Source organism: Apteryx mantelli, chromosome 7 (genome assembly GCF_036417845.1).
Source record: "Apteryx mantelli isolate bAptMan1 chromosome 7, bAptMan1.hap1, whole genome shotgun sequence".
Lineage (NCBI taxonomy): Eukaryota > Metazoa > Chordata > Aves > Apterygiformes > Apterygidae > Apteryx > Apteryx mantelli.
In genome coordinates, this window is record NC_089984.1 from 28,702,422 (window position 1) to 28,715,827 (window position 13,406).

Here is a 13,406-nt window from a genome sequence, read left to right on the forward strand (position 1 = left end):
GTCCCGGCTCCCCAGAGACCCCGTGACTTTTTGCCCCGGCGGGTTTTGTGCCGAATTTCACGCAGCCCTGGCCAGGGGCGCTGGGGGGGCCTGCCCTGGGGCGGCTCCGGCTCCGCGGGAGGGCCGGAGGCCATCCACCACCACCCCAGACAGGCCCTGCTGCCTCGTGAAGGTTACAAGCCGCGCTCTTGAAATATGCCTCGGCAGGTTCCCCCCGTAATATTTTGGCTCCGTATCGATCGGCGCTGCCTGGCCGTGCTTCCACTGCAATTTCGGGTAGTAAATCAGCGCGGCGCAGCCCCACCTCCCTGCTCTCCATTGGCAGCCGGAGCCCCCCGTCCCCCGCTCATTGGCCCTCTCGCGGGCACCAAGCTTCACATAAAGGACCGCTCGCTTGGCTGGGCTTGCCTAAAGCCGGGGAGAACCGGAGCCGGAGCCGGCGAGAGCGGGCCGAGCGCTCGGCGGGGCGCGTCGAGGCGAGCGGCTGCGGGATGCACTCCCGCCGGCGCGGGGGCGCCCGGCAGCCCCCCTGGCCCGTGAGTAGGGAGCGCGCTGGCCTCCCTCGCCGGCCGCCAGCCGGCCCCGCCAACTTTCCCGGGGACTTTTGGGCAGTGCGGGAACTCGGGAGGCGCGCGGCCGCGGGGCGCGGGGGACGCGGGGAGCCCGGCGCGGGGCGCGGGTGGAGAAGAGGACGCGGGCGCTGGGGAGGGGGGCGCCAGGCTCAGGGCGATGGAGCCGCGGTTTGGGGGCTGCCGTGGGGCACCGGGGGTAGCGGTGAGCAGAGGCAGGGGGAGATGGGGCAGCTGCACTTGGTTGTTTCCAAGCCCGAAGCGGGCCGGGGGCTGCCCGGAGAGGGGCTGCCAGCGCGTCCCCCTGTGCCTGCCCGTGCGGGGAAGGGCGGCAGGGGCGCTGGGGGCGCCGGGGGCGGGCGGCCGCGGCGGAGCCCCCCAAGGACCCGGCGTCCCTTTGGGCTGCGCTCGTAGGCTAAGGTGACTGTTCGTCTCCACACTGCATTAGCAGCTGCTGGCTGAGCCCCAGCGTGCCGGGGCCGGCTCCGAGGAGCCCTGCGCGGGCCGGAGCTGCGCAGGCCGCGGCCACCGACGGCAGCTGGGGCTCCGCGACGGGACGCGCCGCCTGGGCCGGGGGCTGCGAGGGGGTCCGGGCGGGAGCGGCACTCGCCCCGCCGTCGCCGGAGCCCACGGCAGCGGCGGCAGCAGTGTGCGGCCGGGGCAGGCGCGACCCTGCGGCTCGCGGGCTTCGGCACTGCAGGGTCCGGGCCGGTTCGGGCCCGTGGAGGGGGCACAGCCGCACCCCACGGCGCAGCCCCACTGCTGCGGGAGAGGGGCCGCGGGCCTGCGCGACGCCTCCCACCCCCCAGCAGTCCTCTGCCCCGGCTGCTCTGCGATGGCAGCGGGGGCACGGCACACGGTGTCACTGGGGCACTTGAGGTGCGATGTCATGGGGCGATATGTGGTCACTGCTGCGCGGTGACGTGTGATGTCGGAGCGGCGCCCGGGGGTCACCGCAGCCCGGTGTGGGCGGTTGCTGCAGCGGCGGAGCGCGGCGCCGCTGGGGCACGCGGCCGCGTCGCGGGGGCGTGCGGGATGGGGTGGCCGCGAGACCCTGCTCGCCGGGGGGCCGTGCGGACAGCGCGGGTGCCCTGTGCCGCCCGCTCGCCTGGAGCGGGGAGCAGGGCAGGGTGGCCGCTGGCATCCCTCCATCTGCCGTCCCGGGGACCCAGGGGAAGGGACGGTGACCTTGCCACCGGGTGCCGTGCCGGGACAGGGCTGAGCTCCGCTGTGGGCTGTGCACGCGGGACCCCAGGGCCTCAAGCCCCAGGTGGGGTCTCCTGCCGGCTCCTTGGTGCTATCCGCAGCACCCTGGGAGAGCCGTGGGGCCTTTCCCGTCCACGGCACGAAGCCCGGGCCTCCCTCCTCCCTTCCCAAAAAGGCCTGGCTCCGGGCCGCACAGAACCCCCCCGCGTGGCACCATGCACCGGATCCGCAAGGAAAGGCCTTTTGTCTCCAATCAGGAACATTGTTTCCTCCTGGAAAGGCTCCATCCAGCTTGGAGGATTTCAGCTGCAGCTGGATGGGCTGGGGGGGCACCTGGGGAACGGGCCAACCTGCGGGGAACCGGAGATGGAGGGGGAGGCAGGGCAGGGAGAGCCCGGCCGGCTGCCCGGGAAGAGCCACCCGGTGCCCAGCGGTGGCCGGGTGCGAGGGGAGGCAGAGGGGGACGTGCGGTGCTCTGCGAAGGGCTCCCAGGCTGCGTGGGCCGGGGCAGGGGGCTCCCACGGCCACCCCATCCTGCGTGTCCGGCCCTTCACGCGTGGGCAGCTCTGAGCCCAGCGCGGTGCCGCAAGGCGGGGGGACAGCGACAGCCCCCTCCGCTGTGCTCTGCCCCACGCCGGGGAGCGACATCCAGGGCCTGTCCCAGCTTCATGCTCCCTTGTGAAGCCCTGTCCCCATCACGCCTGCTCGGATGGGGCACCTCCGCCAGGGAAAGACCCAGCCTCGGGCCCCTCCAGAGCCACTCCAGCGGGGACGGCAGAGCCGTCGGCACAGCGCCTGAAGTTTGGCCGGGGGTGGTAGCGAGGGCAGGCTGGGGAGGGACGGCTGGCGGGGTCGGGGCAGCAGGTAGTAGAGCTGGGGGGACACATCCATCCTTGCAGGCGGCCCCAGGGAGCGGACGGGGCTGGGGAAGGAAGCGGAGCCGGGACGGGGCTGTGGGACGCAGGGCTCTGGGCTGCCCGGGGCTGGGCCAGCAGGGCTCAGATCCCCCTCTAGCTCCGCAGCCGGAGGATGACGGTGGTCCAGCCCAGCTGTGCGTGTTAGGCGGGCATGAAAGCGCTCCGGTGAGCCGCTCAGTGGTGGTGGTGGGGATGCCGGCTGTGCAACGAGCCCTTCAGCCCCTTCCCCTCCGCGGGGGCGGCAGCAGCAGCCTGCTCCCTCCTGAGCCCAGCGGGTGCACCAGGATCTAACCCACCAGGCATCCTCCCTTCTCCGCTCCAGGGACGCCTGGCATCCAGCGGCTGCCACTGCTCCCTTTGCTCCCTGGCAGGGTCCCGTGGCACTGGCACAGGCTGGCAGAGGGGGCTCCAACCCCTGCCCACCCACGGGGCCGGGGGCTATTCCTGCACTGGGGGGGATGGCACGGCCAGGAGCACCCAAGGACCAGCGTTCCCTGCCCAGGGCAGGCCGGGCTCCCCAGCAACCCCCCCAGGGATGCGAGAGCAGGACCTGCTGCTTTTGCTCCCGCCTGGAGCCTGGCACAGGGGTTTGAGCCCACAGCCCGGAGAGGCTCAGCTCGGAGCTGGGCTTTTCTCCTCCGGAGGGGACTCCCCGGTGTGCGGCGAGGGGCGGCTGTCCTGAGTGCCACCTCGCTCATCACCCGTGCTACAGCCAGGTCAGAGCCAGCTCCAAAACCTCCGCAGCCTTGCCAGCAGTGCTGGCAGGCTCCGTCCTCCGCAGTCCGGGTTAATTGAGCCTCTCCTCCCAGTCTCTTGCTCCTCCGAACATCTCCTTCCCCTCGCCTCCCTTCCCCGGCCACATCCGCGTGCAGACACCTTCCCGGGCAGCCTGGGAGGAGCCCACACCAAGAGCCCCAGGGAGAGGCAGCGTCGGCAGGGCAGGGAAGGCAAGGCACGTCGGAGTACCTTGGCCACGCATCCCCTGTCCTTCCTGTGGCCTTTCCCAGCTCCAGAGGACTGGTCTACCAGGAGATGGGGTCACCAGCCAGGCAGATACCTGGCTCCTCTGGCCCTGCTGAGACCAAGGGCAGTGATTGCCACCGCGATTTGCCAGGACCTTGGGTGCCCCGCGCTCCCTCAGGGCAGAGCGAGCTGCAGTGCGCCGGGCTGCATCAGCCCCCTGCCGCCCCTCAGGGCTCCTGGTGAGGGGTGGCTCAGCCCCAGCTGCAGCCCCAGCCAGGCCCTGTTCCCCGGCATGACAGCCGTCCTGCTGCCCCAGGGTGCTCCCAGCCCGGGGTGCGGTCCTGTCCTGGGCCAGAGCCAGCTGGGAAGGTCCATGCACAGGGATGCTGAGGGCTGTGGCAGTGCCGAAGCGTTTTGGGGCTGCAGGAGTGGGGGCTGACCGGTGGCACAGCCTGGGATGGGTGACGAGGGGCAGAAAGACCCCTTTGCATGTGCAAGGGAGTGAGGACGCCTGGGCATCTTGGAGCGGCGGAGCAGGGAGGTGTCCAGGCTTCGGGTCCCTGTGCGCCCATGAAGCTGGAGCCGTCTCCTCCCGGAGCTGAGGGTGCGGGTCTCTTCCAGGTGCCCAGGATGCTGGCGCTGTGCCTGGCATCCCTGGCCTGCCTCGCCGAGGGCTCCCAGCGCAGCGAGCCCATGTTCGCGGCCGTCACCCACCGCCTCCTCCCGCCCGACTACGACAGCAACCCCACGCAGCTCAACTACGGCGTGGCCGTCACCGACCTCGACGCTGACGGCAACTTCGAGATCGTGGTGGCCGGGTGAGTACGGGCAGCCAGCACGTGGTGCCTCGGTGGCAGTGGCATGTGGGGCGCCTGCGAGACGCTGCCCCCGGCGCCCAGCAAGGCGCGGGCCACCCCGCAGCCCCGCGCTGCTGCCGCTTCTCCTCCCGGCTGCGGTTCCCCATGTCCTGGGGCTCACAGCCCTGCTGGCAGAGCTTTCCTCCTTCCCCTGCAAATCCCCACGCTTGCTCAAACTTGCCGGTTCCTCGGGCTGTTTTGTTTTTAAGGCAAGCCTTCGGGAAGGGAGGCCACGGATTTGGGCTCTGCAGGGTGGCGGTGTCTCGGGGCAGCTGCAGGAGCCCTTTCGCGGGGTCGCTGTTGGGTGGTGGATGCACTCGGTGCCTGGCTGTGGCATTGCCCATCACTGGGCTCCCGCTGCAGAGCCCTGCCCAGGGTCTGGCTGGGACCCCTAACACCCCCATCCCCTGCCCCATCCCCTCTGCCTGCCCCCCGGGACGTCGCCGGGGTCGCTGCCAGCCTGGAGCCCGCACGGAGCCAGGACTGGGTCCCCTCGCCCGAGCCTGGCCGGCGCCGGCAGCCCCGTGCTGCAGGGTGGTGGCAGCTGCCCCGCGGCCAGGGCCACCCCGCAGTGCAGAGCCAGCGTGTCCCCAAGCCGGCTCGGCTCTGCTGACAGGACTCAGTGCTCTCCTGCGATTCGGTTAATTGGCTGGAGGTTTTTTATAGCCCTTTATTGGTGTGATGGCTCGGAAGGGCTGACAGGAGACAGCGAGGCAGGGAGCCGCATGCTCCTGCTTCCCCAGCCCTCCGCCAGCGCCGCGGAGCAGGGCTGGACACAGAGCAGCTGCTGCCCCGCGGCTCCAGCCTCTGCCACGGCCGGGGATGGCAGGAAGGGGCGCACGGGCCCTGCGTGCGTGTGTCTGTGCACGGCTCACAGCATGGGTGCTCGCGCTCGAGGGAGGCTTGCACACACTCGTGCCCGTTTGCACCCGGAGGAGGGTGCACACCTGTGCGTGTGCAAGTGCTCACCTCCACGCGTGTCCCTGCGCCTGTCCCCACGCAGGCTGCCCTGGGCACTGCGCCCGCACCGTCCCCTGCCCCGCGCAGAGCCCATCACGGGGGAGCTGCAGTGGCCGAGGTGGCTGCAAACAGGCAGCCGGCGGGGGGACAGCGGTGGCAGCGGCCAGCGGGCCGAGACCTGCGAGCATCGCCCTGGGGCAGCGCCAGCTGCATCTTGTGTGCCTGTCGCCGGCGAAGGAGCACCTGGCTGCGGTCGCACGGCCTCGCCGAGCGGAGGACGGCTCTCCCTCGTTAGCGTGGCGCGTGACGCCCAGGGGGCTGCCTGGAGGGCAGCATGAGCACGGCCACATGCCGCGGCCCCACGCTGCGCAGGATTTGCCAGGGGACGTGACCTGTGTCCAAAGGGGGCTGCCGGAGCGAGGGCTGCCGGCTTGGCAAGGGGCATGGGATCCGACCCGGAGAGAGCCGAGCCCAGGGAGCCGGGGAGGTGCCTGGGCTGCTGCTCTCAGGCGGGATGAGCCGAGCAACGTCTGCAGCCGGCAGCGGTTTTGCAAGCAGCTGCAGTGACGGTGGTGTAACTTATCAGCGCACAGGGCAGGAGCGCCGTGGGGCCCAGCACACGGAGTGGATTTGCCTTGTGCACTGCCTTCCCCAGCCCTGCTCAAGGGCTTCATGCAGGAACTGCGCCTGAGCCTGGCCCTGGCGCTGCTCCCGGCTGCCGTGGCCTGGGGTGGCTGCGGGACACCCTGCATGGGGGAGCAGCTCTGGGGCGGGTGCATTAGTCCCGTTCGGGTGCAGTGCTTGCCCGGTGCTCACGCCGTCGCCCCGCAGGTACAACGGCCCCAACCTGGTGCTGAAGTACGACAAGGCCCGGGGGCGGCTGGTGAACGTGGCGCAGGACGAGCGCGGCTCCCCTTACTACGCGCTGCGGGACCGCCAGGGCAACGCCATCGGCGTGGCGGCCTGCGACATCGACGGCGACGGCCGCGAGGAGATCTACTTCCTCAACACCAACAACGCCTTCTCCGGTGAGCGCCGCGCCGTGCCGCTCCGTGCTGCGGGAGCCCCGGCAGCGCGGGGGGGGCTCCCCGGCGCACGGCTGCCCGTGACCTTCGGCGCGTGAGGGATGCGTGCGGGCTGGAGTTAATTTCCCACTTGAGTGGCTCCATTGATTGATGGCAGCGCGGGCGGGAGGCCGAGCCCGGCCAGCCGCTGAGTCAGCGCTTCCCGCGCCCTCCCCGCAGCGCCCCGAGCGAGCGGGACAGCGGCAGCGGCAGCTTGAACCGGGGCCCACGGCACCCACGAGCCCATGGCCATGCCACGGCTCCCACTGGCTGAGTGGCCGCTGGAGGGGCTGGTGCAGCACCAGCCCCGGGGCAGGGATGAGGAGCAGGCATGCGGGGTCTCCGGGGCTCCCATCTCTCCTGAATTCCCACCAGCTCCCACAGCCTCCATCCAGCCATTTCCTGGTGCAAGCCTGGGAGGGGACCGGCATCCCCCCAGCCCGGGGCCAGACATCCCCGGAGCCCCCTGGGCCGTGCTGAGCAGCCCGGCCCCTCTCTGCCCCACGTCCCTGTCCCAGCAGCCCGACCTCCACACAGCGGATCTGTCTTCCTGACACTCCTAATTACCCGGGCTGGCGGTGGCTGCCGGCGCGCCCATCCCTAAATCAGGCCCTGCCATCGGTGCTGTCACGGGCAGCGCGGCTCGCTGCCGGTGCCTGGCACCCCATCGATTTTGCCGTCCCGGGGATGATGTACGGGGCTGCGCCCCGCTGGGGCACATTTTACCTTAATGAGTTGGTTCTTCTGCGCGTCTCCTGCCAGCCCTTACGGGTCACGGGGGCTCCCAGGGCCCTGCCGCGCTGCCCCGGCGCTGGAGCCGGCGGGGAGGACGGAGCGAGGGGGAAAGGCGCCCCTTCCCCATCCTCCCTTCGCCGCTGGGCACCCCGGCACCGCTCCCCTCCTCCGGCACCTCGGGAGCAAGCTGAGGGCCAGCGTCCCGGGGGCCCATCCGAGCGGGGGGGCAGGCCCCCGCCGACCCCCGCTCTCCCCCAGGCATGGCCACCTACACGGACAAGCTCTTCAAGCTCCGCAATGGGCGCTGGGAGGACATCCTGAGCGACGAGGTGAACCGGGACGTGGCGAGCCGCTTCGCCGGGCGCTCGGTGGCCTGCGTGGACAGGACGGTGAGCTGGGGGCACCGCCGCCCGCTCCCCCCGGGACGCCCGGCCTGGGGGCAGCGCCGCCCGCTCGCCCCCGGGAGCTGCGGCCGCCCCCCCGCCTGCCCGCCCGCCCGCCCGCGGCTGTCAGGGCTGCCGGCCTCCCCGGCCCGCGGCCGTCAAGTCTCCGGGCGCCTGTCCGCGCGGTTGCCGCTGGCTGATAAACGCGCCTGTCGAGGTGATTTATGTTCCTGTCACCTGCTCTTTCTTCTTCCTCCTCCTCCAGCAGTTTGTTTCCCAACGATTATCACTAAATCAGGGCCCGGCTGCCGCACGGGACGGCGGGGGGCGCGGGCGCCGGGGGGGACCCGCCGAGCCCCGGCGCAGGCAGGTCGTCTGCAGGCACCCGGGGCCGGCGAGGGGCGGCGCGCCCGTCCCCGCTTTCCCCGGGCGCTTGCAGCCGCGGCGGCACAGCCCAGACCAGGCGTCACCACCCGTGCGCCGCGGGGGTGAGCACCGAGGACGCCCGCCGGCACCCGGCCCCGCGCCCGGCCCGGCCCCCGCGCAGGGCCACCAGGTCCCCCGGGACCCGGCCCTCCGCCGCAGCCGGGCTCTCGGCGCGGCGGAGCAGGGCGAAGCTGCTGCCTCCGCGCGGGCCTGAGGAGGTGCCGCTGCCCGCAGGGCTCCGGCAGGTACGCCGTCTACATCGCCAACTACGCCAGCGGCAACGTGGGCCCCCACGCCCTCCTCGAGATGGACGCGGCCGCCAGCGACCCCGCGCGCGGCGTCGTGGTGCTGGTGGACGTGGCCGCCGCCGCCGGCGTCAACAAGTACACAGGTACGCGCGGGCGCCGGGCACCCCGGGCAGCGGTGCCGTGGCCGTGCCATGGCCCGCGGCGTGGCCGTGCAACGGCCCGTGGCGTGGCATGCAACGGCCTGTGGCGTGGCGTGCAACAGTCTGTGTCACGGCTTGCAACGGCGCGTGGCGTGGCCGCGCTTGCGCTGCCTGACTGCACCATCTAGCGGCAGCCCACGGCCCGTGGCGGGGACCACGGGGCGCCCACGCCGCAGCGACCCACAGCCGGCTCCTTCCCGCCCCGGCGCCGCGGCAGGGCACGGCCGGGCACACAGGCACCCCGTGCCAACCTGCCCGGCTCAGTGGGGACCGCTGCGGCGCCCTGTCTCCCCGGCGGTAAATTGTCACTAATTAGGACGGTTGTAACCATGGCGATCGCAGTGATTAGGGTTGGAAGTGACACAGGCGGCTGCCAGGCCCAATTAGCTCGTGATTAGAGGGACCGAAGGGGGGAGGCAGGTGAGGAGGGGGGTGCCCCGGAGGGATGCTCGGGGCGGGCAGCACCCACGTGGGGGTGCCGGGTCCGGCCCTGGCCCTGCCAGAGGGCACGCGGCCGCCGTGGGGCACGGCGCCGGCCGCCCCCCTCACCCCGGGCCCTGCTGTCCCCAGGCGGCCGCGGGGTGGCCGTGGGCCCCATCCTGAGCGACAGCGCCTCCGACATATTCTGCGGGAACGAGAACAGCCCCAACTTCCTCTTCCACAACCAGGGGGACGGGACCTACCGGGACGTGGCGGCCGCCGTGGGTGAGTGGGGCCGGGCAGGGGCTGGCGTGGGGCCGGTGGCCGGGGGGACGCGGCGCCGGGCTGGCTCTGCCTGCGCCCCGCGCCTCCTCCCCGCCGCCTCGCTCGGCGGGCACGCGCCGAGCTGCAGGGAGGGCACTGGTGACTGCAAGCGCCGGTGATTGCAGGGGCTGGGCGAGACGTGTCAGGGCGTCCGTCAGCGCCGCGCGGGCACCGGCTGCCGGGAGGACGGCCCCGGCGTGCGGAGGGCGCTGGCTCTGCCGGGCACGGGGCTGCGTCCCGGGGCGACGGAGGGAGGGAGGGTGCCCGTCTCCCCCATCCCCTCGCTGCTCCCCAGGCCTGGACGACCCCTACCAGCACGGACGCGGCGTGGCGCTGGCCGACTTCAACCGCGACGGCCGCTTGGACGTGGTCTACGGGAACTGGAACGGGCCCCACCGCCTCTACCTGCAGGCAGGGGCCCCCGGGCGCGTGCGATTCAGGGTGAGAGCCGGGGCCCCGCGGCTCGGCCGTCCCGGCGTCCCCTTGCGGTGCCGCGAGCCCGGTGGGAGCTGGGGCCGGGGTCCTCGAGGAGCGCTGACTTCCCCCCGCTTCGGCTTCGGGCCCCGGTTCCCAGCGCGGAGGGGAAGCGAAGCCCCGAAGCGGGACGCGGCGCCCCGTCCTGCCACCCGCGCCAGCCTGTGCCTGTCCCTCGCGCAGGACATCGCCACCCCCAAGTTCTCCATGCCGTCCCCCGTCCGCACCGTCATCGCCGCCGACTTCGACAACGACCAGGAGCTGGAGGTTTTCTTTAACAACATCGCCTACCGCGGCTCCTCCGCCAACCGCCTCTTCCGGTAGGACCCCCTGCCCGCGCCGGTCAGCCCGGGCTGTGCGGGGGGACGGGGGGATGGCGGCGGCCTCGTTCTCCTGCCGGAGGGGCCGAGCGGTCCGGGCAGTGTGGCTGGCTGCGGGCTTGCAGGGCTCCCCGCCGGCCGTGCCGCGCACACGGGCGCTGCTAATAAAAAGCGCCGTGCCGGAGCCGTTCCCAGCGTCATTACTAACCGCTGCCAGCCGTGCCTGCAGCAGCCCCCCGGGCCTCCGCGCCGCTGGTTAGCAGCCGCACGGCAGCGCCTCCGCCGCCGCCCTTAATCGCGGGGCTCAATTCCTCCTCAGCGCCGCGCGGCACGTTCGCCCCCAGCACGCGGGGCTGGGCGCCGCGGCTGCCGCTCACCCCCCGCCTGTGCTCCGCAGGCTCATCCGCCGGGAGCACTCGGACCCCATCGTGGAAGAGCTGAACCCCGGGGACGCGCTGGAGCCCGAGGGACGGGGCACGGGTGGGTGTCCCGCAGCCCGCAGCGCTGCTCGCCCCCACCTCCCCGTCCCCGTCCCGCGAGCCTGCAGAGTGCGGCGTGCCCGGGGTCCCCGGACCTGCGCGGGGGTCACCCCACGTCCCTCTGCCTCCCGTGACACACTGCCCACTGGCCAGCAGCGGCACCAGCGGGCAGCAATGGCCCGGGGCATGGCCTCATCCTGTCCTTGCAGGTGGCGCAGTGACAGATTTCGATGGAGATGGGCTGCTGGACCTGATCCTCTCCCACGGCGAGTCCATGGCGCAGCCGATCTCCGTCTTCAAGGGCACCCAAGTGCGTCGAGCGGGGGGTCCCCGTGCTGCCCCCCATCCCTTCCGCTGCCACCCCTCCCGGCTCAGCCTCCCCGCGCTGTCCCTCCCGTGCAGGGCACCGGCAACAACTGGCTGCGCGTGATCCCCCGCACCCGCTTCGGGGCCTTCGCGCGGGGGGCCAAGGTGGTGCTGTTCACGCGGCGCAGCGGGGCCCACCTGCGCATCATCGACGGCGGATCGGGGTACCTGTGCGAGATGGAGCCCGTGGCGCACTTCGGACTGGGTGAGCCGGGGGGCGAGGGGCCGCCCTCCCCCCTCCCCGCACCCCCGCGGCCGGCACAGCCCGGGGAGCCCTGCGCCCCGGCACCCTGCCCCCCGCGCACGGCCGGTAGCAGGGGACGCAGGGTCCGGCTGCAGGAGCGAGGAGCGGCTTTGCCCCCCCGGCCCCCTGCCACCCCAGCCCGCCCCGAGGCACCCCGTGACGGGCTGCCCGCCCGCAGGGCACGATGAAGCCAGCAGCCTGGAGGTGACGTGGCCCGACGGGCGAGTGGTGGTGCGAGCCGTGGCCAGCGGCGAGACCAACTCCGTCCTGGAGGTCCCCTATCCCCCGGACACGGAGGAGCCCCTCACGCCCGCCCCGGTGGAGGTGAGGGCCAGGACGTGGGGAGCCCGGGGAGCCTTGGGGGAGCTCTGCTGACGCTGTGGCCGCCCCAGGCTGATCCCCCCCCCCCCCCCATCCCGGCGGTGTCCGCTTCTCCCCCCACTGCAGTGCGGGCAGGGATTCTCCCAGCACCAGAACGGGCGCTGCGTAGGTGAGTGGCCGCCGGGGACAGTGCGGGCACGCAGGCACGGCTGGGATGTGGCTCAGCGTGGGGGGGGACGGCCTGGAAAATGGGGCAGCGGCGGGGCTCTGAATGGGAAACGGCAGCGTGGCGGAGAAGGCGGGAGACCGTCGCGTCGGGGTGCGGTTGCCACGTGGCGGGGCGTCGCGCTAGGGCTGCAAGCAGCGGGGAGGCAGCGGGGATGCAGCCGGGGCACGGCTGCAAGCGTCCCAGGTGGATGCATGGCTTGCGCAGGGTTGCCTCGGCAGGGCTGCCCGGCTCCGGGCTCCCCTGGCGCTGCGGGAGCCGGAGGGGCCGGCGCCTGCAGCCCAGCACGGCCGTCTCACGCCGGGGCCCCTCTGCTCGCAGACACCGACGAGTGCACTGAGTTCCCCTTCGTCTGCCCCCGGGACAAGCCCGTCTGCATCAACACCTACGGCGGGTACCGCTGTCGCAGCAACAAGCGCTGCGGCCGGGGCTTCGAGCCCAACGAGGACGGCACGGCTTGCGTGGGTGAGTGAGGGCAGGGCCGCCCCGGCAGGGCCGGCCGCCCCGAGCCCGGCGCCGGCGGGCAGCGGCGGCCCTGCGCGGCCGCGCGGCAGGCACCTCCCTGCGATGGCGTTTCACCCCTGCCAAAGGCCAGGCCTCCTCCTGCGACCCGCCGGGCGGCTGCCAAGCCGCCTGCGCCCCCGGCTCCGTACCTGCTCGCCCCGCGCCTCCCGCCGAGCCGCCACTGACTCCCCTTCTCTCTCTCTCTCTCTTTCTCTCTCTTGCTCCTTCTCTCGTTCTCTGTGCAGCTCAAGTGGCCTTTTTTGGGGGATACCCCTCCGCCGGGAGCTGGCCCTGGCCCCCCCATGGTGCCCTCCTCCCTCTAGGCCTCGGACTCTGCCTTTGCCTCTATGCACTTTAACCCTTGCCCGTAACGCGCCAGAGCAGCCTTGGCGGAAGGACCGGCCGGCCTCTGCCTGTCTCTCTTTTTCTCTCTCTCTCTCTCTCTTTCTCTCCATGTCGAACCGCCCTGCAGCTGCCCTGGACGCGCTGGCTGTGCCGTGGTGGGGCGGCCAACGTCGGGAAGGGCACGGAGCCGCCGGGCGCCGGCCGCCACCGGCCCGGCCGCGGAGCCGTGCGGGACTCACCCCTTGCATGTTTTCTGGGAAAACAGCCAGGGCAGCGCCCCTGCGCCCCCTCGCCGGCACCTCCTCGCCCGAGCTCTCCCTTTGCAAAGCCGGCGCCTCCCGGGCGGTCGCTTGCTCCGTCGACTCGATACCGTACCATGTGCCTGCTGGTTTGGCCTGCGACGTGTGTGCTTCGCCTGCCCCCTCCTCGGTGATGGGGACCCCCCTCCCCAGCCCCGGTAGAGGAGGGTCCCCCCAGGCCCTGCAGGGGAAGGACCCTCCTGGTTTGTTTTTTAATGTATTGACCCCACTGTTTGGAGTCGGACCCTGCTCAGTCTTCCAGCCCCTCTCCTGGAGAATCCCCCCAATAAACGATATACTGTCTATTAGCCCAGCATGCTGAGCCACGCGGGGCAGGGCTGAGCCCACGGCCCCTGTACCCCGGCACGGTGCGCCCTGGCCAACCCAAAACACAGCGGTCGGGACAGACAGATGCTGACAGCTGTGCAGGAGTTATTAGGGTGACGAGGCATCTGTCACCCAGCAGCCGTGGGGACAAGCTGTGCTCCGTGGGTGCAGGGATGCCCATCAGGGAGTTGCCTTCATGGCCCAGCTTCGCCCAGCCCCAGGCCAGGAC

General features: G+C 72.3%; 1 protein-coding gene across 1 annotated transcript; it reads left to right on the top strand.

The window, feature by feature from the left end:
• Nucleotides 1-441: 441 nt before the first annotated feature.
• On the top strand, nt 442-12,896 carry CRTAC1 (cartilage acidic protein 1). The gene is made up of 15 exons (XM_067300112.1): nt 442-536; nt 4,277-4,473; nt 6,304-6,500; nt 7,530-7,660; nt 8,315-8,471; nt 9,099-9,233; nt 9,568-9,713; nt 9,930-10,066; nt 10,464-10,546; nt 10,755-10,855; nt 10,948-11,116; nt 11,334-11,479; nt 11,603-11,645; nt 12,024-12,167; nt 12,452-12,896. Exons 1-15 carry the CDS (start codon nt 492-494, stop codon nt 12,562-12,564), a joined length of 1,944 nt encoding a protein of 647 aa, XP_067156213.1. The 5' UTR covers nt 442-491; the 3' UTR covers nt 12,565-12,896.
• The last annotated feature ends 510 nt before the right edge of the window (nt 12,897-13,406 follow it).